Source organism: Monodon monoceros, unplaced genomic scaffold (genome assembly GCF_005190385.1).
Source record: "Monodon monoceros isolate NGI ecotype Baffin Bay Population unplaced genomic scaffold, NGI_Narwhal_1 Super_Scaffold_18, whole genome shotgun sequence".
In the NCBI taxonomy this organism is placed as follows: Eukaryota; Metazoa; Chordata; class Mammalia; order Artiodactyla; family Monodontidae; genus Monodon; species Monodon monoceros.
The window spans coordinates 29,375,439-29,401,070 of NW_021703774.1; the positions used below are offsets into that span (position 1 = coordinate 29,375,439).

The 25,632-nt window shown below is 36.5% G+C and overlaps 1 protein-coding gene across 2 annotated transcripts in view; it reads right to left on the bottom strand.

Moving 5' to 3' along the window:
• Positions 1-25,632, bottom strand: part of WDR64 (WD repeat domain 64) — a 146,653-nt gene that overhangs the window by 108,835 nt on the left and 12,186 nt on the right. Inside the window, exons 3-8 of one of the 2 annotated variants that reach the window (XM_029229280.1) lie at positions 14,122-14,224; positions 11,585-11,688; positions 8,861-8,890; positions 7,513-7,623; positions 4,841-5,055; positions 1,698-1,832 (exon numbers count right to left, since the gene is read on the bottom strand). In XM_029229280.1, coding sequence (XP_029085113.1) covers positions 1,698-1,832; positions 4,841-5,055; positions 7,513-7,623; positions 8,861-8,890; positions 11,585-11,688; positions 14,122-14,224 — 698 coding nt within the window. The remainder of the gene's footprint in view (positions 1-1,697; positions 1,833-4,840; positions 5,056-7,512; positions 7,624-8,860; positions 8,891-11,584; positions 11,689-14,121; positions 14,225-25,632) is intronic. The other variant, XM_029229279.1, reaches the window with a different exon arrangement.

Here is a 25,632-nt window from a genome sequence, read left to right on the forward strand (position 1 = left end):
CCTCTGCGCCCTGCCTATTCAACCCTCCCTCCCCCTGCATCCCAGCAATCACTGATTTTTAATTGCCTATCCACAGTTTTGCCTTTTCCAGAATGTCATATAGTTAGAACCATGCAGTATGTAACCTTTTCAGATTGGCTTCTTTTACTTCGTAATATGCATTTATGACTTTTCATGGATAGCTTATTTCTTTTTAGTGCTTTTAGTGCTTTTTAGTGCTGGATCATATGGCAAGTATGTTTAGTTTTGTGAGAAACTGCCAAACTGTCTTCCAAGGTGGCTGCACCCATTTTGCATTCCCACCAGCACTGAATGAGAGTTCCTATTGTTCCACATTCTTGCCAGCATTTGAGGTTGTCAGTGTTTTGGATTTTGGACATTCTAGTAGGTGTGTAATGATATCTCATTGTGATTTTAGTTTCCACTTCTCTAGTGATGTAGAACGTGAAATATCTTTTCATATACTTATTGCCATCTGTATACCTTCTTTGGTGATGTGTCTGCTCAGATCTTTTGCCCATTTTTTAATCAGGTTGTTTGTTTTAGTGTTGAGTTTTAAGAGTTGTTTGTATATTTTCGATGACTGCCCTTTATCAGATATGTGTTTTGCAAATATTTTCTCCTAGTCTATGGCTTGTCTTTTTGTTCTCTTGACAGTGTCTTTTTCAGAGCAGAGTTTTTAATTTGAACGAAGTCCAGTTTATCAATGATTTCTCCCATGGAGTAGTATCTTAAAAGTCATTGCTAAACCCAATATCATCTAGATTTTCTTCCAGTTTTACAGCTTTGTATTTTATCTTTGGGCCTATGATCCATTTTGAGTTGTTTTCCTGTAACTGGTATAATGTCTGTGTCTAGATTGAGAGTTTTTATCAGGAATGGGTGCTGGATTTTGTCAAGTGCTTTTTCTGCATCTGTTGATATGATTTCCTTCTTCTTTAGCCTTCCCTAACCCCAGAGAGCTCCCTTGTGTCAACTTGGGGTCCTTGCTCCCATCACCAGCCCCAGGCATCCACTAATCTACTTCCTATTTCTATAAACTTTTCTTTTCTGGGCATTTCCTACAAATGGGATTATTCAATATGCAGTCTTTTGTGTCTGGCTTCTGTCACTTAGCATAATGTTTTTGAGTTTTATCCATGCTGTAGAATGTATCTCTCTTAAAAAAATATAACAGCTGTTTTATAGTTACTATATATTCGTATACCCTTGCTATATATCAGTATAACTATTAACAAATATTTAACTAGGTAGAAAATAAGACTACACACTATTCAAACTCATCTGTCTATAAGAAAGCCATTTGGTGTATTTATTACACATAGAACATGATGGTTGTTCTACAGATACAGGCTATTGACTAGTCAATTGACCTGTAATAATGATTTTTAAAGTACAAAGTTTTACCAATAGAACTATATTTGGAAAATATAGCTACACCAATATTGATTTACTTTAATAGAATATAGCAATAAAAAACAAAGGAGCAAAACTGCTTCTAGGAGGACACATCATGTTCAGATTTGCATGAGTAACTTCAACTTCCTCCTGAAAATCTAATTAATCTTGTTGAACAAATGGAATACTTAACATCTGATATGTCTAAAAACTAGTTTAAAAGCTCCAAGGCTGCCATGGGTTTCAGGAAAACACCTGAAAGTCACAGAATGTTTATGTATATAAACAATTGTACTTACAAATTATCCTCAAGTCTCTTCAAGGATTCCAAAACTAATGAATGAACACTGTCTGCAGAGCAGGATCCAAAGCAATTTAGGGCTGAAATGTATCTAATTTTCATAACCCAGTCATTATGTAGCTTCCTTTTAACACTGAGAATTACAAGAAAAAAAGGGGGTTATGTTACACTCACGAACACATCATGTTGAGTTTCTCTTTGGTATTTCACTTTTACTTTAACCAAATCGCAGCTCTGAGCTGTGGTAAAGCCTACATGTGTAACACTATCCTATGCATTATACTTTCAATTGTTTAACTATATGATCGTCATCATATTTTAAATGAAAAAATAAAAGTTTATCATCAGAGTTTGAGCTATAGATTCAGAATTATAGGAATAATCTAGAAGAAACCCAGTCCAATATTGACATGATCATCCTTACCCTACTGAAAAAGTTCTGATCATGCAAATGGAGGACTGTGTTTTATATTGTTTTTTATCTTGTATGAGTCAATTCATTTTCATATTTCCCATGAATACATTTAAAACTGAAGAACTAGGCAGTTTATAATCCCAGATCACTGGTAAAGCTGAGGCTCAGACAGCCTTCAAAGTCTTTGTCAAAGGCTTGCTCATCAGTACACAGGACATTTGAGGGAGAGGTTTAGCACTAGAGGCCAAAACTGCCATAAAATTCTTCTTGTCTTAACCTGGAAGAAGCCATCTTCATGGTATTTTATTTACTCATATTTTATAGTGTATTTGTTTCCTCATCCACAAACACTTATTGAGCACTTATTGTATCCCAGGTATCAAGGACATAAAGATGATTAAGGTAAAATCCTTATCACCAAGTTCCTTAGATTGTAGTTGAGAAATAGACATATTTATAACTCAAGGCAGGAAAGTTTGACAATATTGGATTAAACAGAGTGGGAGTCAGGGGAGATTTCTTTTTTCCATGCCAGATTGTGTTAAATTTTGAACTCTGGATACTGGCTAGTTCTTTCTTTAATTTCTACAATGTTTTGCTTCAACACTCAGCTTATATATATATACACTTTAGTCTCAAATAATTTGTCATGTATATAATGATCAGCTGCATGATTAAATCGTCTACAAAAGAACCAGTATGAATTAGCATTCATTTAACTGTACTCACATTCCTCAAATTCCCCCAATCTCATTTCTAACATATCTGTCTAATGGAAGCAGAGATGGAAAACGGGCCATGGAATTTTCTGACAGGTGATGCACATCTCAGTAAAGAGAAGATTCATGTCTCAGCATCTCTTCTAAGAGCCTATCATAATTGGAATAAAGTGCTTGATAGTAAATAGAGCAGCACATCACATACTGGGAAACTCCCCCATCAGAGTTTAATACTTTGGTGGAACTAAGTAATACTGCTAATATATGAAGGATGGAAAATGGAGCCAGATAATCATTGTGTCATTCTTAGGGTTTCAGCAATGGGCTAGTCTTAATTCCGTTGTAGCAATAGATATAGTGAGCTTCGAATTACATATTCTATCTCTGGAATAAAATATTTGCTATATTAATAACAAAATATAATCCTGTATTTTTCAAACTTTTTTTCTTATTCTAAAAGGAAAATTTTGTTTGTACAAAATTTAAAAAGTATAAAACCATAGAGAAGAAAAGAAAAATCACTTCTCTGAAGTTCCGAAGAGAATCATCATTAACATTTTGGGATATTTACATTCAATATTTTTCTTTCTAAGTAGAAATACGCAGACATACAAATGGACACATATACATACTGACACATATACATAAATAAAACTGGATTCAATGTACATAAAAAAATAAAAAGTTTTTTACTTAATATTATATTATGAACATTTTCCATATTATTAAATATCTTTCAAAATATAATTTAATGGAGATGCATGGCATTCTCTATTATGGTTATACTACGATTTACTGAATGCCCTTAATGCCTTAAATATTTTTTAGGACTCTGACAAAAAATGAAATTTACATATAAATGTATTACACATGTATGGACATATTTATAAAATATGTAATTATATTTATAGAATTTATATTATATCACACATTTATATAATACTTGAATTATTTATTTAAATGATTACTTATTACAATTAATCATTCCCCTATTGTTGGACACTAGATATTTTATTATTAGAAATAATGCTGTGATAATCATACTTATATTCTTAAACACATGGAGATCACAGGTCTCAGTGTATAAATGTTTATTAAGACACCTGATGCATCTGCCCAAATTGCTTTCCAGAAGGGATTCAACTCATACTTTCACCACCAGCAGTATGCGAGAATGCCCATCTCACAACATCATACCCATTTTTAATCTGTTCTAATTTTATGTGAGAAGTTGTATATGATTATAAGTTGTACTTCTTTGATTAATAAAAAGGTTGTATTTAGTATAAAACTTGTATTTCTGCTAATAAAAGTAATATATGCCTTACTCTAAAAACTTCAAAAACACTACAATTATAAAGCAGACAATAGAAATCACCCATAACCTCATCAGTTGGAAACTGTTCTTAGCATTCTTGCCTGATGATCAGTTTGAAATGTTTATTGACTGCTGTGTGGGCATGTGTGTGAATTATCTGTTCATCGTCTTTGTCAGTTTTTATCTTGAGAAATTATTGTTTTTTAATTGAGTTCTAAAACCTATTAAAGATTATTAACCAACTGTCTGTCATATTTGTTATAGATATTTATCCCAGTTTGTTATTTACTTTCAAAATGTTATCTTTTGATGTGTATAGTCAAATCTATCAAACTTTTTCTTTGAATTCTGTATCCATTGCTTTTATGTTTAGAATTGTCTTCCATATTTAAGTACTAGTAAACAGCCATGCATGTCTTTTATATTTTATTCATGATTTAATTTTTCACTGAATTCATTCAAGTACCTATAGATTTTCATTGTCAGTAGCACTTAAAATAGGAATTTCAGTTGCTAATTTTCCTGTCTGTCTTCCCTATTATACCAGAAGTTCCTTGAGGTAAAAAACATTTCTTTTTCAGCTTTGTATTTAAAATCTCTACCATGGGGTCTGGCATATTATTTTCACTACATAAATACTTGAACGATGTCTATATTAAAACAATTGGATTTTCCCGTAATACCCTTACCTTTTAAAGTTCTTTGAGTCTAACACCTGATATTGTAATTTTTTTTTGGATTTTGCCTGCTTGAGTCCAAAGTCATCACTATTTACTGTGAATTTGTTCACAAAACCACCATCGTCCCCCAAGAGGATGTCATCTTGGCAGAGCTGGTCAGGCAGAGACACTACACACACACAGAGGAGGCAATGATCCATAGGTTTTATGACAAAATAGTTTTCCTAGAAACAGAAGAACACTTTTAATAAGTTATCGTGTTGCTCTAAATATCTAAATATTAAATTTAAATATTGCTCTTATTATTTGATAAGATTTTACTTTCCGATGTTTCTCATTTTAGATATTCCCACTGTTAAAGGAACTTGAAAGAAACAAAGTTAACTAAGTAGAAGTTAACGAATGAACTTCTCACTGTGAGCCCAACATTGTGCTTTTGGGTGTTTTGTGGGGAAAAAGTGTGAGGTACCTGTCTCTAGCTCAATAAATAATGAGATTTTCTAATGTATTACTGTGAACATTCCTTTCTTGAATTCGTAAGGCAATATTAACAGGAAGCATTAAAAAGTTCAGGTGTTAAAAGACCATTGAAATTAAAATGGATGGTAAATAGGAAAATCTAATATCAAAGTCCCAATTACTTTACAAGGAGAAAAATATCCTAACATCTACATTTATCCAGAAATATTCAGCAAGCATTTATCAAGCTGACCCTATACTATTGAACTGGGTTCACTAAGCTATATGGCCATTGTTTTCCTGGATCTTAATTTCTACCTAAGGAGAAGAAAAAAGTATTTAAAAAATTTTAAATTTGTTTTGTTTCCTATAGAATAAGTGAGACTTGAGCATATTTAGAGGTTCATTCAGTCTTTCAACAAATATTTATTGAGCACCTACAACGTGGCAAGAACCATTCTAGGCATGGGCTTATGGTGATGAACAAAAATTTCTGACTTTGTGGAGCTACTGTCCTAGTCGGGGGCGACAGATGAATTAAACAGATAATTCCAGATAATGGGATGTGCACTTAAAAACATAAGCCAGAGCACTGTGATAAAGAGTGACTTAAGAGGTCATTTTGGGTCCCATGGTCAGGGAAGGTGACCTTGGGTCTAGGACCTGAATTGGTTGAGAGGAAGATTCAGAAGAGGTTGAAAAGAAGGATCCTAGGAGAAGAGATTAATGTCAAAAAAGATAGAAAGGGAAAAGGCTATGGAGTCTTGTCCTGGACAAGGCAGGAGGGGATGGGGGGTGTCAGATACAGGGAGTGTCAGATATTTTGTCTTTAGAGAGAGGAAGGAAGAAAGAAAGGAAGTAGTGTTGTATTGTTAGTTAAAGCTGTAGGTGGAGGGCTGGAATTTGAAAGAGGACAAGTCTTTCAGACTCAGTGTTCTCAGAAGCAGGAAGAAGTTCACCTGTCGAAAGGGAAAGGGCTTGAGAAGAATAATGGAATTTTGGAATACTTGCCAGGAGTGGGAAAGTGAGTTGGCAAGAATCAGAAAGAGATTGATAAATGCCCCTGAGTGCTCAGGTGAGTCTGCAGACCCTGAATTTGTAGTGATGACAAATAGTGTGGCTCTGAGTTTTTCTCTAGCAGTGCTTAGCCACTGCAAAGGAGCAAAGAAGGGCTATAGCATCTATCCGAGATTCAAGTTTTGAAGGACAGAGATTTAAGAGATGATCCATCCAGGGGGTAATGTGAGAAGGGAAAGAGGGAAGAAGCAGGGGTACTGAAGAGTGGAAGAAGATGCTTTCAATGAACTGGAGGCTTCTATGAGATTGAAAAGCAAGAGTGAAAACAGGAGAGAGCGGGAAGGAAAAGAAGTTGTAATCAAATTATACGACATGAGATAGTGACACATCACATAATAAAATACATTAAGCAAACAGCTGCCTTCTTTAAAATCACCTTAGTATCATTAGTTGGCCAATATTGTAGACAAGAATAGGAAGTTTACTATTTTACTGAGACTAGTATGGCACAGAGGAAGGTTAAATTATTTGTTAATCCTACATGTCCTTCAAAGTCAGCCTGCTTCCTGAGGGTATTTTTTTAATAACCCCAATGCTTAGTGATCTCCCCTCTCCCTGAGTACCTGTTCTTTTTTACTGTATAATTTGCTGTACCATCATATTATATATTATGTTTGTTTGTGAGAATCTTCAAGATTGAGTTTTGTTTGAGTGTAGGGAACATGTTCATTACTTCTATATGTCTACAGATGCTCAACAAATATTGTAAATTGGTTAAGTGGTAACATATCACTAACTGAGGGGATTAACATTAACATCTGCCCATTCGATTTTTTGCCAGGATTAGGCATTTGATTTTAGTAGTTTTCTTGCCAAACGAAGCTGGACTGAAGAGAAAGGCTTTGAACTGGTTAACATGAGTATAACCAAAAAGATAATACGTGGATTCAGAGAAAGGTATAAAAGAAGAAAGGAACTAATCATTCTCTCTCAAAAACAAAACAAATTAAACATACACTAAATGGAAAGAATGTTCCCTTTTAAATAAGACTCACAGAATATTGATGCTGGACTTGATTATCTTAGTTAAACTCCCTCATTTTATATATGAGGAAACTGATGTTCAATAGAGAAAGTGTGTTGCTCATTTCCTCCCAGTATGGAAAAGACAATCCAATTTCTTTGAGTATCTCTTGGCACAGTACCTGGCTGCTCCCTTGAGCTTTATAATCCCAGACAATAATGGTCCTTTCAGTAGTAGCAACAATTCGTTTCAGCTGAGAGAGGTAATCACAACCTGTAATCCAGGAGGTATCCTGATAGAAAAGCATAGGATTGGCATGTTGTGTTTTGGAGTATATTGTGTTTTGTTTTATCACACAATGGTGGCTACTAAAAGAGCAGATTACTTACATTAAAAGCCCCATTTTGCCCCCTTATTTGCAGAGGAGCCACACAAGGTCTCTTCTTCAATGTCCTGAGAAGAGGCTTCCATCTTTTTCCCTTTCACCCTCAGCCTGAGTTTCTCAGAACCATCATCTGGAGAATGACACAGCTAGAGCCTGGCACAGCTCCCTGGAAGCACACAGCCACTGACCAAGCAGTCATCTTTATGCACTGTTCTTTTACATGAGAGCACTTCTGCACAGGAACTCAGTGGGACTAGATTTAGGGCACCGATTAAGTGAGTTTTCTGGCCCTGTCCTCATGCTTAAATTTTTTAGCTGGAAAAGACCTTGGTGGTCATCTGGTCAGTGATCAAGTTGAGGTCAGTGAGTCTGCCTTGTGCTTTCCTAAAGTCACCAGATTGGCATGGCTAGGATTCATAATATCTCTGACAACACACTACTTTACGAGAACAATGGCTCCCACTTGTGAGTGTCTTCTGTGCCAGAAACTGCTGCCTGTGTTTCAGGCATGCCCTTGAACCTTCTGTAAAACCCGTTAGGAATTTTAAGAAAGTTTCAGAAATGGAGGCTCCTCTGCATGGCACCCTCAGTGCATTTCAGTGCATACAAGCAGGGTGAAAGTCAATCATTCTCCATCTATCATAAAGCCACAGTGGGATTCTGAGAGCAATTCACCATAGCTTTACAATATCTGCCACAAGATTACTGTTCCAGTTAGCAATATGGATTAAATAAATTACAATATTGCACTCAAGTTTTTTATGCTGTTTTCAAGTTTAGAATAAAATGTTTTCAAATAATTTTCACTGGCTATTTCCTTGTTCTCACAACATGGGTTTTGTCTGTCTTTCACTTTCCTCAATAGTGAGCACTTAGAAAAACAGGCGAAGATTTTAAATTGAAGCTTCCAAGGAATAGTCAGTTTCCAAGCAATGCTCTACAATCAGATTAACTCAGAAAGCAAGGTCTGTGTCCTCTTTGCTGTTGCTCAAGGTTTAGTTTGGATCCTAGTCAATAAAGCTACAGTCTATGAAAACCTCTTATTCTCAGAGTGTATTCAGGCTCTTCATTGAGATTTTGATTAGTTATGGAGGAACCATCATCAGTCAGTTTAACTTAATTAGGAATTTTTTAAAGTACTTACTGTAACATTGGTGCTGGTCTGAACTCTCATCTATAAGAAAAAGGAAGAGAATAATGATCCCCAGCTGGCACTACAATTAAAGATGAAAATGCTGGCTCTAAAGCAACACGGTACCTCTTTGGTTAACCTCACTTGTCATTTCTACCTTCTGTTAGTCTCCTTGTTCCTTCTGCCTCTGAAAAATCTAGCTGTAATCTAGCTCTGTAAAATAATGCACTGTTTGCTTTGGGCAAGTTTATGTTTCTGTGGCTTGTCTTTAAGCCTGGTCACTATGCTCTTAGGCTTAAACTTTATTAGTTATTTGTTCCTCCTATTTGCAAACTGCCTCACATTCTTTAGCTATTCAGAGCAACATTTGATACCAAAAATTGGGACTGCAAAATAATACTAACAGCAATGGCAAGAACGGTAAACAGGTCAATATGAATATAGATTGATACAGAAAAAAAAACTTTTCATTTGAGATATCTCTCAAGTTACTGAGATTTAAGAACATTCTATCCAATGGGCTTTCTCTTTTATTCAATAAATATGTATTGAATGAATATCATATCCTAAGTACTATGCTGGCTGAGAATCATAGATTTATCCAAGCAGAGCTAGTATGTATTACTTGAGCAGCCTCTTATACCCTTAAAGCTTGTTAAATGCTCCCAAGGTAAAGGTTAGCGTCTGAAATATATTAATGACCTAGTTTCTTTTGCGTGCTCTAATGGTCTTGGGGAAAGTCTAGAAAATGGCTGCCCAGAAGGATGGCTCATGTGAAAAGGAGAAAAAGTAAATCGAGATTACTAAAACTGTTAGTTCTGGTCATCACAGACTGTCTTTCATCTGAAGAGTTCAAAAATGCTTTTGCAACCGGGACTTTTTTCTAGATGGAAAAAATAAAGGGCTCAAAGAAATTCCTCTTCTATTTCTCTATCTCTATCTTTAGGGGAAGTCACTTGTTTAAAATTCTCTAATCTGCTCTAAAATTTTTATAATCCTTATATATCTTCTGAATTTTCTAAATCTAGCCTTTTTGTAGGAACTTTCATTAATGACGTTTACAGTCTACATCACCAAGCCCTCCAGCGAGCACCATGAAAATCCTTAAATGTATTTATTCTACCTCAGATAGAGCCTAAACTGTGGGTGTAAGATATTTTGCATTATTAACGGCTATCTTTTAATAAATTATTCCTGTGACCTACCCTGCCAAATTACTTTTCTCACAGAATGTACCATCCTATTTTTAAGGCATGCAGAAAAATACTATTTATTCCTGGAGTACCAAATCTTTAAATAGAAACAGGTGGTGAGCATCTGCATGTTTGTGAGTACACATGTGTGCGCCTATAAGCATGTGTGAGTGAGTGTGTGTGTGAGTGTGAGGGAGAGAGAGAGAGAGAGACATATCTGGAAATATGATAATGCCCTCTCACTTATTTCACATAATCCTGAACTATTTCATTATGAAGATCATAATTTTCCTCCTCACTGTTTTTCTTTAGATACCATGTTAGTTCTATTTTTGAGGAAATAAAGGTAAAAAATGAGAAGGGAATTAATGCATCGAGAAAAGAGTGATCAAGGAAGGTTTTCACACTTCAATGAGGCAAATCCATTTTTATTTTCACATTATTTGTTCATAATTGTAATTGCCAACATTTACTAAGTGCTTACAATGATGTTAAGTGCTTTATGTTGATTAACTCATGTAAACAGCACAACTACGTAGGGAGGGATATTCTCTGGTTTGGGTGAGGAGGAACTGGGGCCTGGATATAAAAAGTATCATGCACAGCTGGCGGTGTGGAGGCAAAGCCAGTCTCCACGCCCGTACTCAGAATCTCCTGCTGCACCTCTGGGTGCAGGCCACCCACTCTGACACGATCTGGCTGCCTATGATGGAAATCACTGAAAGGCTAAAAATTATTGTTGAAATTTTAATCATGTGATGATTATTTTAAATATATTTTATTTGTATAAAGCTTGCCTCTACTTGGAAATAAACTAATAATTGGACCAATTTTTTGACATTTAACACCAAACATTTATTTTCATGGTGAAATATGATACAGATGATATCATCATACATTCCATGAAAATCTCTCATATTTTGAAAATAGAAGTCCAAAACATAAATTTAGAAAGAAGTGACAATAATAGCAATGCCTTAAAATGTTTCCAACATTCATTATCTCATTTGAAATTCACTACAATCCTCTGAGGGAGAGGAGACTGATCCTATTGTCTTCATTTTACAGATATGAAAAAAAGAGACGTGAAAAGATACAAGTTGGCTCATTAAGTTCCCTACTTAACATCTAGGCTGTTAAAATAGAGGAGCTAGAATTTGAGCCTTGTTTTTAACTTCAAGTACAAGGTTCTTGTTGGGATCTTTTATTACTTGGTAGTATTATGACAAAATCACTTGGCTTGTGAGTGTTTATGATGTTATCTGAGAAATTATCCAGGATCATCCTTAATTATGCTGATGCCACATGGTTCAATATGACACCCCAAGGAACAATGCCGAATGCAGTTACCAAAATCTCAAAAACTGCTGTGGGGTTCAGCGAGCTCCTCGTTTTAGTAATACTTGGTGTTTTTTTTGGAATAACTCTGAAATATGGCTATGGTTTCTGCTGCATCTGATACATAGGCATAATGCATAGACAAAACAAAAGAGAGGAAGGAAGGAAGAAAGGAGGGAGGAAGGAATCCAAGCTTTCAAATTACCTGGCTATTAAAGACTGTTATCAATCCTTTCTGAGAAGCTGTTATTAGTAAATCCAACTGAGGAATCTTGACAATGCACTTAACCACATCCCGTCTTCTACTACCTGTTGATGGCACAACACTCATTTCAACTCCTAGCAGTAAAGATCCTAAAAGTCACTTGTTAGTTTTATTTAAAAAAAAGAAAAAGGAAACAACCAACTTTTTGCTAGAAAGGCTTTAGTTACTTAAAAATTAAAGTGGAATAAAACCAAAAAATGAGCAACTATTGCTTTTTAATTATCCTTAGAGATAGTAATCTGATGTTATAGTGTTTTCCAACTAAACACGGTGCATGAATTCCCAGAGAAAATGTAAGATCATACCCCATCCCACCCCCATGTGTACATTTCAGAGAATGAGTTTTCCAAAGGTCTTTTAGAATCATTTCTATTTTAAGATCTTCACATCTCAGGAGCTCTTTCTTTGAACTATCACCATGTGATTTACACAGAATAAAAACCTAATACTATCTCAGGCTTTCCAGTACAAAAGAATGAAACTACTTTAATACTGTTATTAAGGCTTTTTTTTTTTTTTTTTACTTTATGCATTTTGAAGAAAACACTTTCAAGTTTCTTTGCCTATGTGGATGATTTAAATCAAGTTTTTATAATTGTAAACTCTTAGAGAGGAAAAGCAAGTGGACAAATCTCATACTCCAGTATTATCCCCCATATTCATGCATTCTCAACAGAGAAATTATTGCTCCCAAAGGGGTACAAATTGGTTCTTGGGCAGGGGGTGGCGGTGGCAGTGGTGTGTGAATGAGTTTTACTCTCTGTGTCAAAAGCTCAGATATACATACAGTACATAGACTGATACACAGTATATCTGAGGTATTATAATGTCTGGGGTTCAGGGGGAAGGAGGTTGAGAGGGGATTTGGGATGAGATTAGAAAAGAAGGTCCAAAAGATTCCTTGGAGGGGTCAATAATGAAAAAACAGGCACAGAATATTATTTTGTTCCAAGCCACCATCATTCTCTTTGCTTCAACTCCTTCCCCACTATAGACTACTTTTATCACAGAAACCAGAACATTTGAAGGGTAACTCAGGCCAGGCCTCTCTCCTCTCTGCAGTCTTCTCACAGCTTTCTGTCTCACTCAGAAGTCTTTGGCATGTCCACAAGTCCTTGGACATCTGTGCCCATGCCACTGTTGCCTCTCTAACCTCATCTTCTACTACTGTCCCCCTACCACTCCACTCCAGCGTGAAGTGTGTGGTTCGCTCTCATAACTCCTTCAGGTTTTCCCCAACTACCCTATTTAAAATCTCTCCAAACCAGCTTCTTCCCACACTCCTGTTTTATTTTTCTCCACAGCCTGCCTACTTTATTACTTTTTCTGTAACACTTAATTTACTTGTTTGATTTTTTTATTGTCTATCTCTCCCCTTTAGAATGTAGACTCCATGACGTCAGGGATTTATGATTGTTTGTTCATTGCTGTGTCCCCAGCACTTAGAAAGTTACTTGGCCCACAAAGTAGACCTTACAATTATTTGCTGAGTGAATAAACAAGTTACAGAACCCAACTGCTATCTATAAAGATGCTTTCAAAGTTCTAATTTAGGATGCCAGCAACATGTCTCCCTTACTCACTGGCCACTCTTCACTCAGTGATGACAGAAGCAGGGATAACTCCCTTGCTTCTGTTCTTTGATGATAGTTCCCATGGAGGGGCCCAGAGGTTAGGCTCTGGTGAGGCCTATGGTTGGGCTAAGGAAGGGTCAAAAACAAGGGTGGGTTTTGCTCACGAAGGACTGGGGTTTTTTTTTTTCTTTTAAGGAACACCAGATTTGACCTAGACTATGCCCTTCATCTCAGAATTTGCTATGAAATGCTGGAGGATGGGGAAGATTCCAGGGTTTGCCTTTCCTCACCTTGGACTTCTTCCTCCCTGTAGGGAAGAAAGGAAAGAAAACCCAAGTTGTCAATAGTGGAGAGGAAAATGAGTTCCTGGGATCCAGTTTCAAATTTTAAAACAAATGACATATGTAAACTGGAGACCTCTTAACCTGAGGTAACACTCCTCTGTGATTGGCCCAAATTTACAGTTTTAGAGGTGTAGGGTTAAACCTCCATAAGATAATTAAGGGTGAGAACGTGGGAAAGAGTTCTAATAAGTGAAAACTTGAAAATTCAATTTTAAGAATATTTATTTTTAAAAATATTATCCATTTGGTACCAAAGCATGCATTATTGAGGTGACATTGTAGAGAGCTTTAACTTAAGATCTGAACCTCTTCAGGAAAATGGGAATTTCCCTCCCTAACATACCTTACTTAGTGTCCTTCAGAGCAATGATATTTCCAACTCAACTGCAAGTTTCTTCTGATATTGCATTCGAAACTGTCACTCCCCTTTCTTGTTACAAAGTATTGATCAAGTAAATAAGATGAAAAATGGTTTAATGGAAATGTTATAGTCCCAATATTTATTTTTGAGAAAATATTAAAACCCACATTAATCTGTTAGGGAAATTTAAATTATCACCTGAAATTACAACTCGTTGTTTTCTAGAAACGAGGAAAACCAAATTTTCTTCATCCATTTGCGAAGTAAGAGAATCTTCTTCAGAGGAGAAGTATCCAAAGATCTAAAATCCCAAACAACACATATAAACATGCACAATATCTCAGAAATGGCTGTAAAGTAAGAGATTTAATGTTGGTTGAATTTGAAGTCTTAATTTGGACTAACAATCAACAGCTTGATTTATAAATATCAAGGGGTTCTGATATAAATATCAGAAGGCAGTTTAACGTATTCAACATACCGCATGCTGCTGGTGCATGATTTTTGAGCAGTCATTGATTTTTCTTTCCAATAGATAAACTGATGCACTGGGCTGGTGTCCTTGCTCAGACTGACAGTTCAATTAGGAGGTGGCACTTGTTTGGAAATCAAATCAGCCTCCATCAGACAGGGTCTCAGCTGAAAATCCTGACAATGGATTTGGCCACTCTCAAATAACTATTCCTACCCATTTTCCATAAATCTTCCTGGACAAGATTTTTCATTCCTTTTTCAGGGGAATTTTGGAATTTTACTGTTCCAAATCCTATCCTCCAGGTGTTGCATGAAAATTAATTACTATGAAAAGATATCTTGAAGTAAAAAAGTGCATTTTATTTGTGAATAAATTGTCAGATTATGTAATTCCAAGGAATTTGAAAAATAAGATAGCTGTTTTTCAGTTGTCTATGAATAAGCAGAAATAAAGTCCTTAGAAGTTAATGACACACTGTATTTCTTATAAACTTGAGACTAGTTGGTGCTTGGTAGTGAATAAACAGAATGAGCTTCTGAAATTCAAGTGTGCATGCAAACCACTGGGATCCTACTAAAGTGCAGTTCTGACTCATAGGCCTGGGAGTGTGCATTTCTAAGAAGCTCCCCATGAGGGACCACACTTTCCATATAAAGGATCTAGTGACTAAATGAGTCAATTGAAAATAAATCAAAACCAACTATATATCAGTTTGTTTTAATAACATTTGTCTATTTTGATGCTAGATGATGGCTTAGCATTATGTGTTAACATGTCCTTTCATCAGTTGGTTTACAAATGTTACTACTTCCTCCTTTACATTCTCCCCCATTCAAACCTAACAACATAAACCAGCTGCCTTAATAATTTCCTACAATTAGATTTCATTCTTTGGGAAGATGAAGATTATCAAAGACTCTCTTGTATTTTCCAGTTTTCTTCCCACCAGCAAAAGCAGTATTCAATTAAAAGCTTAAGTAATTTATTATCTTCTCAGAAATTGCCACTAATTTTCCATGAGTACAGAACCTCTGCATTTAGTATCTAATTACCTCTGAAGGACTGAGAAAAGAGAAAGCAGAGAGCTTTCACTAGATCTCTGTTGGAGCGGACAGGAATCTTTTGTCCCTGCAACTTCCTGCCATCACTCATTGATGCATTACCCAGTTAACAGACATACATTGATCGGCAACTTAGCCCTTGTTGGGGCCCAGAGTAGGCCAACCCAAAATGTGTGCCAATGGCATATCGATTATTATGAATTAAAGTTACTTAAGAAACAGCCAACACAAGAGGGACACTCTGATCCTCCTGTCTCCCTGAAAACAGGAAATAAAGTTTTTGTGTGAAAGGTACACTCCCTTTCACTTTCACATGAAAGGATGTACCAGCCTGCATCCAGAGGTAGAAGGGACACCCTTATTGACAAAGAGAGAGAATTTGTGCCTGGAAGGGAGAAGCCTATATAAACAAACCTTGTTATTTCTTTAATTTACTACCCCAAGCCCAAACTCTGTTATATTCTTTACTAATGGGCACCCCACACCTAAATTTCTTTGTCCTCTCAATTCCTCACAAATTTATTGTTTCTTTGTCTAAAAAGTACAAAAAGCTGCCTGCTTTGGCCACTTCTTAGATCCTATTTCTGTGGGACATCCCTGTGCATAAATTAAAATTTCTTTTTCTCATGTTAATCTGTCTTGTGTCAATTTTATTGTTAATCCAGTCACAAGAACTCAAGAGGTTAGAGGGGAAAATTTCCCCCTCTCCAACGTTCTGTATCATTAAAAAAAAAATGTTATTGAAGTATACTTGATTTACAATGTTGTGTTAATTTCTGCTGTACAGCAAAATGACTCAGTTATACATATATATGCTTTTTCATATTCTTTTCCATTCTGGTTTATCACAGAATATTGAATATAGTTCCCTGATATTCTGTATCATTTGAACCCACAATATGGCCTTATGGCAAGAGCATGCACTGTGGAGTCAGACAGTCCAGTGTTTGAGTTCAGGCTCTCCAACTGACTGGTACTTAGAACTTGGATAAATACATTTAGCTCCTTAAGTCTCAGTTTTCTCATTGGCAGAATAAAACGTCAAACTTCTGAGGGCTTTTTTTAATGGTGGTTAAATGATGTAACGTGTGTAGAGCATTTTGCACTGTGTCTGGGATATAATAATTGTTTTTAAAATATTAGCTATAATTATCATTAGAAAGCCTAGATTAAGAAGGTCTCATGGAAGAGAGGAAAAATATCATAAATTATATCAAGACCATAACCACTAATGAGAAAATTAGGCTCTCTCTGGAGATAGTACTTTAAAACTGTCAGTCCACTTGGGAATGGAAACGTTTCTTCTAAAAGAAAAAGACGAGTCAGATGGGTACTGCAGTAAATTGATGTGTGTGGAACCTCACTGGGAAATATTTATGTGACTCCTCAGCCAGTCAGAACTAAGAGGGAAATTCAGCCTCTTGCCCTTCCTCATTTATCAGGTCCCTGCAGCCTTCACTTCCTTCCTTTCTTTTTTTTTTTTAAAGAAGATGTTGGGGGTAGGAGTTTATTAATTAATTTATTTATTTTTGCTGTGTTGGGTCTTCGTTTCTGTGCGAGGGCTTTCTCTAGTTGTGGCAAGTGGGGGCCACTCTTCATCGCGGTGCGTGGGCCTCTCACTATAGCGGCCCCTCTTGTTGTGGAGCACAGGCTCCAGACGCGTAAGCTCAGTAGTTGTGGCTCACGGGCCTAGTTGCTCCGCGGCACGTGGGATTCTCCCAGACCAGGGTTCGAACCCGTGTCCCCTGCATTAGCAGACAGACTCTCAACCACTGCACCACCAGGGAAGCCCTTCATTTCCTTTCTTACTCAGTTTAGAATCTGTGATCTGTCACTTCAATTCCACATTTCCACAATCCTCCATCCTTTTCTACCACTGCATTGGCCTGGCAGGAAACCCAACTCCTAGTTGGGTGCAAGGAAGCCAACTGCTTGTGCTCCTTGCACCCCAATTACTGTGGCTGATCAGCCACAGAAAAAGTCTCCCAGCCCTATGGATGGGGCCATGAATCACTCACGAGCTCCAGCTTCCCGGGGCTTCAGTGCCGCCCAGCCATCATCCCATGCTTCTCTGGGCGATCTTGTATTACATTGTCCACAAAAGCAACGTCAAACCTTCTCCAGTCTTATCAAACATGTGCTCCTTGTTACTCTTTGCAGCTGGCCTCATTTCCTACTTCAGATGATAGTAGAAGTCTCCAGACAAGAACTTTCTTAGCATTTCCTGCCACCCTATTCAAAAATTAACCTGGTTTTGGATTCATTCTTTCTTCTCTTCTCCCTTTTAAAGGAAGATGTGTTTCTCCTTTCCTAGACTCATCTCTCCATGTATTCTTTGCAACTCATCCCCTTTCATCTTCAGAGATTGGCTCTTTTTTTCCCTCAGTATCTTCTATCTCTCTCTTTCTACCACCTTCCTTTCAGCATGTTGGAATCTCTCTCATCTTAAAAACAAAAATACAGGGGCTTCCCCGGTGGCGCAGTGGTTGAGAATCTGCCTGCTAATGCAGGGAACACGTGTTCAAGCCCTGGTCTGGGAGGATCCCACGTGCCGCGGAGCAACTAGGCCCGTGAGCCACAACTACTGAGCCTGCGCGTCTGGAGCCTGTGCTCCACAACAAGAGAGGCCGCGATAGTGAGAGGCCCGCGCACCGCGATGAAGAGTGGCCCCTGCTTGCCACAACTAGAGAAAGCCCTCGCACAGAAACGAAGACCCAACACAGCAAAAATAAATAAATAAATTAATTAATAAACTCCTACCCCCAACATCTTCTAAAAAAAAAAATACAGCAAACCTTCCAAAGGTAATTATAATTATAGATCATAGTCCTTAGTCCTTTTCTTGCTTTCCTCTTCTCCAGCTTCCTACTCCCAATATTGCAACCTCCTTCCATTGCTGTTAAGTTTGGATTCCTCTTGTAGCTACATTTTGCTTTTTGCTGGTTGTAACAACAGACACACTCTTTCTGATCTTTGACAGTCTCCCCTCTGTATTAGTTTCCTATTGCTGTGGAAGCAAATTACCACAAACAAAGTGTGTTAAAACAACACTCATGTATTAGCTCATAGTTCCACGGGTTAGAAGTCCAACATGGGTCTCACATGGCAAAATCAAGATGTCAATAGAGACGCATTCTTTACTGAAGACTTGGGATAGAGTCTGCTTCTAAGCTCATTCAGGTGCTTGGCCCGAGGTCCTCATTTCCTTGCTGGTTGTCAGGTGGGGCTGCCCTTACCTTTTAGAGGCCTCTCTTCAGTCCTACTACATGGGCCCCTGCATCTCAGCACAAGCAATGGTACTTAAATTCTCCACATTTAGAATCTTCTTCTGCCTTCTTCTCTTTTTAAGGACTTATGTGATTACATTGGGCCCGCCCAGATAATCCAGGACAATCTCCCTATCTTAAGGTAATTAATTAGTCATCTTAATTGCATCTGCAAAGTCCCTTCACAGCAGTACCTAAATTACTTTGATATTTGATTGGATAACCAGGGGACAGGAATCTTGGGGCAGGTAGCTGGGGTGGGGGACACCTTTTTAGCATTCTGCCTATCACATCCTCCTTTTATAAATGCATTTCAGTACAGTAAGTTATTTGTGCAAAATACAGCAAAAAGACCAATATTAGCAGCCAATTTAACCTCAGATAATAGTGTGAGAGAATTTTCAGATAATAATATGAAATGACAAAGGGAATTAATATTTCCACGTTAATGTCCTCTTTGCAAGTTCAAAACTGTCCACTGGGCACCTTTGCTGCTTTCCCAGATGGCACATCAGCCATGCAATCTGTCATACATGTGGTTTACAGTCACATCTATGACAGGTGCCATCCTGTACAACATCTGCTCTTATGGAAATCATACATTTTGCTATTTTTAAGCTTATAGTGACACAATACTACAATGCTTACCATAACCAATTTCCAAAGAACACTAAAAACATCAAATTACTAAAATTTATTGAGGAAAAATTTAAGAGACATTATACCAGATAAACCCCTTCTGAAGAGACAGCTAAAGTTATTACATTTTGAAAGGAAATGTTTCAAATAATGTTTTTAAAGAGGAGAAAATATCTCCTTTCTTGTGATGGGCTATAGCCTCATGGATCTCAAATTTCTCTTTCAGTAGTTTAAATTTCAGTCTAGTAATTGTGACATGCTTAGAGTATTTTATGACTATTAATGATGCTTTAGGGTATTAATTTTCTTTTAACTGTGTTATTTCAAGGGCTTGCTCCATGCATTAAGTAATCCATCTTTTTAACTACACTTTTTTTTTTTTTTAGGATTACATAAGGAACACATGTTCAATGTAGAATGTTTGGAGAAAATAAAAAGCAGAGGAAAATAAAAATCAGTAGGCAACTCATTTTTTAACCTATCCTGGAGCATTCTTTTCACAATTTTGAAGTCAGCAAATAGTTTTAGATTTATAGTAGTTCATTTTAAATTCACTTTGGGGGAACACAGTTATAGGCATCCCAGATGGTGCTATATGGCTCTTCTTTGAATTAACTGGGTGTGCTCCTGGAAGGAACATGTTTATGAATTGCTCACTGGAAATTTAGACTAACACACTATTGTAGGAAAAGAAGATTGTATCAATAACAGAACCTTCTACTGACTGGCTTTATAAATTTAAGACAATCACATTTCTTTAGATCTCTTTACATCTAATTTCTCTCACTATAAATTAAAGGGGCAGGTCCAGATGATAGTTGAGTTCTAAGGTTTCATTATTCTATAAGTATCCATTTTTTAAAGTACATTTGCATCTAAAACCTAGGAAAAGAAAGTATACCTTTTTGTGCCATTGCTACAACAAAGAGATTTATATCCAATCAGGTTTGTATGTTTGTGCCAGACTTCAAAAGAATAAACCTAGTTTGTACTACCTGATAAGATTGACTGTCTGATAAAAAAGACTAATTTCATTTCATACTGAAATGAAATTAGTCTTCCAGCATTGAATTTCCATTTTACGGATGACAGATCTGAAGCCCAGAAAGGCTAGGTCACATGGCTTGAAATAGAAATGCCTCTTAGGAGCACTGGCACAGATAGTTTGTGAGGAAAATGACAGAAAAATAAAAAACTTCCTGCACCATTTTTTCAAAGTTATTCTTCATATACATACAGTGTGCCAGAGGTTGGTCACAAATTTTTCTAAAACTTGCATATAATTTATAGGAACCCAAGGGATGTAACAGGATAATGTAATTTGAAATTGCTATATAGAGAGGGAGAAAATCTCAACTCCAAGACCGAAGCCAATTTTTTTGTGTGGCTTTAGACAAGTCAGTTAACCTTTCTGTGCTTCATTTTCTTCCTCTTTATTATTGCAATAATATTATCCTCCATAATCTACATCATGGGGCTGTTGTGAAGATTAAATGAGAACATGCATGGGAGGTTTTGGGAAAAAAAGTAAGATGATCATGATGTTCTAGTTGAAAAGGGAAAGAGAAGAAGAAAAAGAAGGAATGGATGAGGGAGACACTGAGGCTCAATTTCCTCATCTACACCATGAAAAGTCTGAATTTAGTTTTTTTGTTGTTTTTGTTTTTTGGGGTTGTTTTGTTTTGTTTTTCTGCAAGGACAAGAAAGTGCTTTATTTATTTACAATAACAACAAAAATTTGTAACATAATTATCTTTCCTCAAAACAGATATCCCTACAAAATACACAGAGGCCAAATTCTCAGCTGATGTAGAATTCCATGTAAAAATGAACTATACTGTGTCTCATTTGTTGTCATTATGGGACATTTTTAGAGCATTGATTTCCTGAATCTAAGTGTGTAATATAATATAAACAGACTTATGTAACTTCCTGAAAGGCATAAATTATTGATATTGACATGAATTATTTGTTATACACTCATTTTTGCATTCTTAGTGGTCTGAAACTATTGCATTTGAAATTCAAGCACACAAACCACGGAAGGAAGGAAGGAAGGAAGGAAGGGAGGGAGGGAGGGAAGGAGGGAGGGAGGAAAAAAGGAAGGGGGAAAGAAAGAAGAGAGAAAGAAAAAAACCCCTCATAAGCTCAGCAATCAGAATTCATTCTCTTTGACATATGAAACTTGTACCCCAGTAACCCCTTTTCATGTCTATCGTGACCTAATTTAGATGTTTTCATATATATTTTGCTTTCATATTTTCTCTTTCGATGTCATAATCAAGTACAGATCTAAGTAAAAGACATACTTTTACTTTTCATTTCTTGCAAAAAAGAACATACTTCAGAAACATACTCCACAGTAGAATCTTCATGCTCATCTACAGGTGTCCAAGGCTTTGTAATTGCTCACCAGAAGTTTGTTAGTTTTTCAATTAACATAAGCAACCTAAAATATTTATAAGAATTATCAAAAATACAAGGTTGTATTGAAATTCAATTACTGGTGTGCTGGGCTATGTATTAGTTTAGCTGTATTAATTCCAAAAATCAGTTTTATTGTAATTCTATTAATTTTTGTCTTCCAGTTTTAGAGATATAATTGATATACAGCACTGTATAAGTTTAAGGTGTGCAGCATAATGATTTGACTTACATGCATCATGGAATTATGACCTAAATACATTTAGTGAGCATCCATCATCTCATGGATATAAAATTAAAGTAGAAAAAATATTTTTCCTTGTGACGAGAACTCTTAGGGTTTACTCTCTTAACAACTTTCATATGTAACCTACAGCAGTGTTAATTATATTTATCGTGTTGTACATTACATCCCTAATACTCCTTCATCTTATAACTGGAAGTTTGTATATTTTGACCACTTTCAGCCAATTCTCCCTACTCCCACCCCGCACCTCAGTAAACACAAATCTGATATCTTTTTCTATGAGTTCTGTTTGTTTGTTTTTGAAGTATAAATGACCTACAACACTATGTTAGTTCCTGGTACACAACATAGAAATTCAGTGTTTCTACACATTTCAAAACAATAACCGTGATAATCTATTTGTCATCTGCCACCATACAAAGATATTATATAGTTATGACTATATTCCCCACACTGTATAATTCATACTTGTAGCTCACTAATTTCATAACTGGAAGTTTGTATCTCTTCATCTCCCTCACCTATTTCTTACCTCCCCCCACAGGCCTCCCCTCTGGAAACCACATTTTTTTTCTCTGTATCTATGATTCTGTTTCTATTTAGTTATATTTGTTCATTTGTTGAGTTTTTTAATTCCACATATAAGTGAAAAATTACAGTATTTGTCCTTCTCTGTCCTGGAGAATGTTCCATGTACACTTGAAAAGAATGTGTATTCTTATATAAAATAGATAAGCAATGAGGACCTACTGTATAGCACAGGGAACTATATTCAATATCTTGTAATAACCTATAATGGAAAAGAATCTGAAAGAATATATATATATGTGTGTGTGTGTGTGTGTGTGTGTGTGTGAATCACTTTGCTGTACACCTGAAACATTGTAAATCAACTATACTTCAATTTAAAAAATAAAATAAAATTAAAAGTTGCAAAAATTTTAAAAAAGAATGTGTATTCTGCTGCCTTTGTATGGAATGTTATATATAGACCTATTAAGTTTATCTGGTCTAATGTGTCATTTAAGACCAATGTTTCCTTACTGACTTTCTGTCTGGATGATCTGCCCATTCTTGTAAGTGGGGTGTTAAAAGTCTCCTACTATTATTGTGTTACTGTCAATTTCTCCTTTTATGTCTGTTAATCTTTGCTTTATGTATTTAGGTGCTCCTATGTTGGGTATGTATATATTTACAAGTGCTATAACTTCTTGTATTTATCCCTTGATCATTATGTAATGACCTTTTTTGTCTCTTGTTACAGTTTTGTTTTAAAGTCTGTTTTGTCTAAGTATTGCTGTACTGGCTTTCTTTTCATTTCATTTGCATGGAATATCTTTTTCCATCCCCTCACTTCCAGTCTGTTTGTATCTTTAGATATGAAGTGAGTCCCTTGTAAGCAGCATATATTTTGGTCTTGTTTTTGTATCAATTCTATATCTTTTGATTGGAGTATTTATAAATAAATATAATATACACTTATTTTTTTACATTTTATACTTTATAAATATAAATACTTATATTTAAAGTAATTATTGATAGATATGTACTTATTGCCATTTTGTTCATTGTTTGGGGGTTGTTTTGTAGGGGTTTTGGTTCCGTTCCTTTTTTTTTTGATCTCTTGTGATTTGATGATGACTTCTATCTTTGAATTACTTTATCTTTTTTGTGCATGTATCAATTATAGATTTTTGGTTTGTGGTTAGCCAAACCACACGAGATTTATATGTAGCAATCTATATATCCAGATAGCTAGACAGATATGTTATTATTTTAAGTTATTGATCTCTTAAGTTTGAACACATTTTAACAACCCTGCATTTTTACTCCCCCTCCCAAGTTTACTGCTTTTGGCATCCTATTTTACATACTTTTGTTTTGAGTATCACTTAATTACTTATTGTGTATAGAGATGATTTTACTATTTTTGTCTTTTAACCTTTCTGTTACCTTTATAAGTGGTTGATCTAGTACTTTTGCTGCATATTTGCCTTTTCCAATGAGTTTTTCCTTTTGTAATTTTCATATCCCTAGTTGTGCCCTTTCCTTTCTACTTAGAGAAGTCCCTTTAATATTCCTTGTAAAGCTGGTTTTGTGGTGCTGAAATTTTTTAGCTATTGCTTGTCTTTTTTCTCACCTTCAAAGCTGAATAATAGCCTTGCTGGGTAGAGTATTCTTGTTTGTAGGTTTTTCCCTTCATCACTTTAAATATGTTGTGTCATTCCCTTCTGGCCTGCAGAGCTTCTGCTGAAAAGTCAGCTGATAACCTCCTGGGAGTGGCCTTGTGGGTAACTTGTTGCTTTTCCTTTGTTGCTTTTAATATTCTCTCTTAATCTTTAATTTTTGCCATTTTAATTACAGTGTGTTTTGGTGTGGTCCTCTTTGGGTTGACCCTGTTTGGGACTCTCTATGCTTCCTAGACCTGGATGTCTGTTTCCTTCCCCAGGTTAGGAACGTTTTCACCTATTATGTCTTCACATATGTTTTCTGCCCATTTCTCTCTTCTCTTTTTGGGACCCCAATAATGCAAATATTAGTATACTTGATGTCTCAGAAGTCTCTTAAACTGTTATCATTTTTTTAAATTCTTTTTTCTTTTCTCCTTTCAGCTTGAATGATTTCTACTACTCTGTCTTTCAGTTTGCTGAACATGCCTCTGTATCATCTACTCTACTGTGTATTTTTAATTCCAATTGTTGTGTTTTTCAACTCTATTTTGTCCTTTGTATTTTCTAACTCTTTGTTAAACTTCTCACTCTGTTCATCCAATGTTCTCCCAAGTTCTTTGATTATCATTGTGATCATTACCTTGAACTTTTTTTTTTTTTTTGCGGTACGCGGGCCTCTCACTGTTGTGGCCTCTCCCATTGCGGAGCACAGGCTCCAAACGTGCAGGCTCAGCAGCCATGGCTCACGGCCTCAGCCGCTCCACGGCATATGGGATCTTCCTGGACCGGGGCACGAACCCGCATCCCCTGCATCGGCAGGCGGACTCTCAACCACTGCACCACCAGGGAAGCCCTACCTTGAAATTTTTATTGGGTATATTATTTCCACTTCACTTAGTTCTTCTCAGATTTTATTTTGTTCCTTTGTCTGGAACATATTCCTCTGTTGCCTCATTTTGCTCTGTTTTTATTTCTATGTATTTTGTAGGTTGGTTATATTTCCCAGTTTTGGAGAAGTGGACTTATGTAGGAAATATCCTATGAGGACCAATAGCACATTCCTCTCTGGTCATCAGAGTATATGCTCCAGGGGTACCCTCTATGTGGGTGGCGTGGGTCATTCTGTTGTGACAGGCTGTCTACTGTGGCTGGTTCCCAGTGCAGTTGGTTGCCAGGCCCTGCCTTGTGTAGAGGCTGCCAGCTGCTGGTGGGTAGCTAGGTCCTGTCTGGCTGGCTGTAAGGACTTAGTGGTCCTGGGGTTGGTATTCACCTACTTGTGGGTTGGGTTGTGGCCCAGGGGGTCCCAGGCTTGGTGTCTGCCCACTGGTGGGTGAGATTCGGCCCTGGGTCTAGTGCTGACCCATTGGTTGACAGAGCTGGGTCCTGGGGTCTCTGACTGAGAGGCCTGGGGCTCCCATAGTTTGTG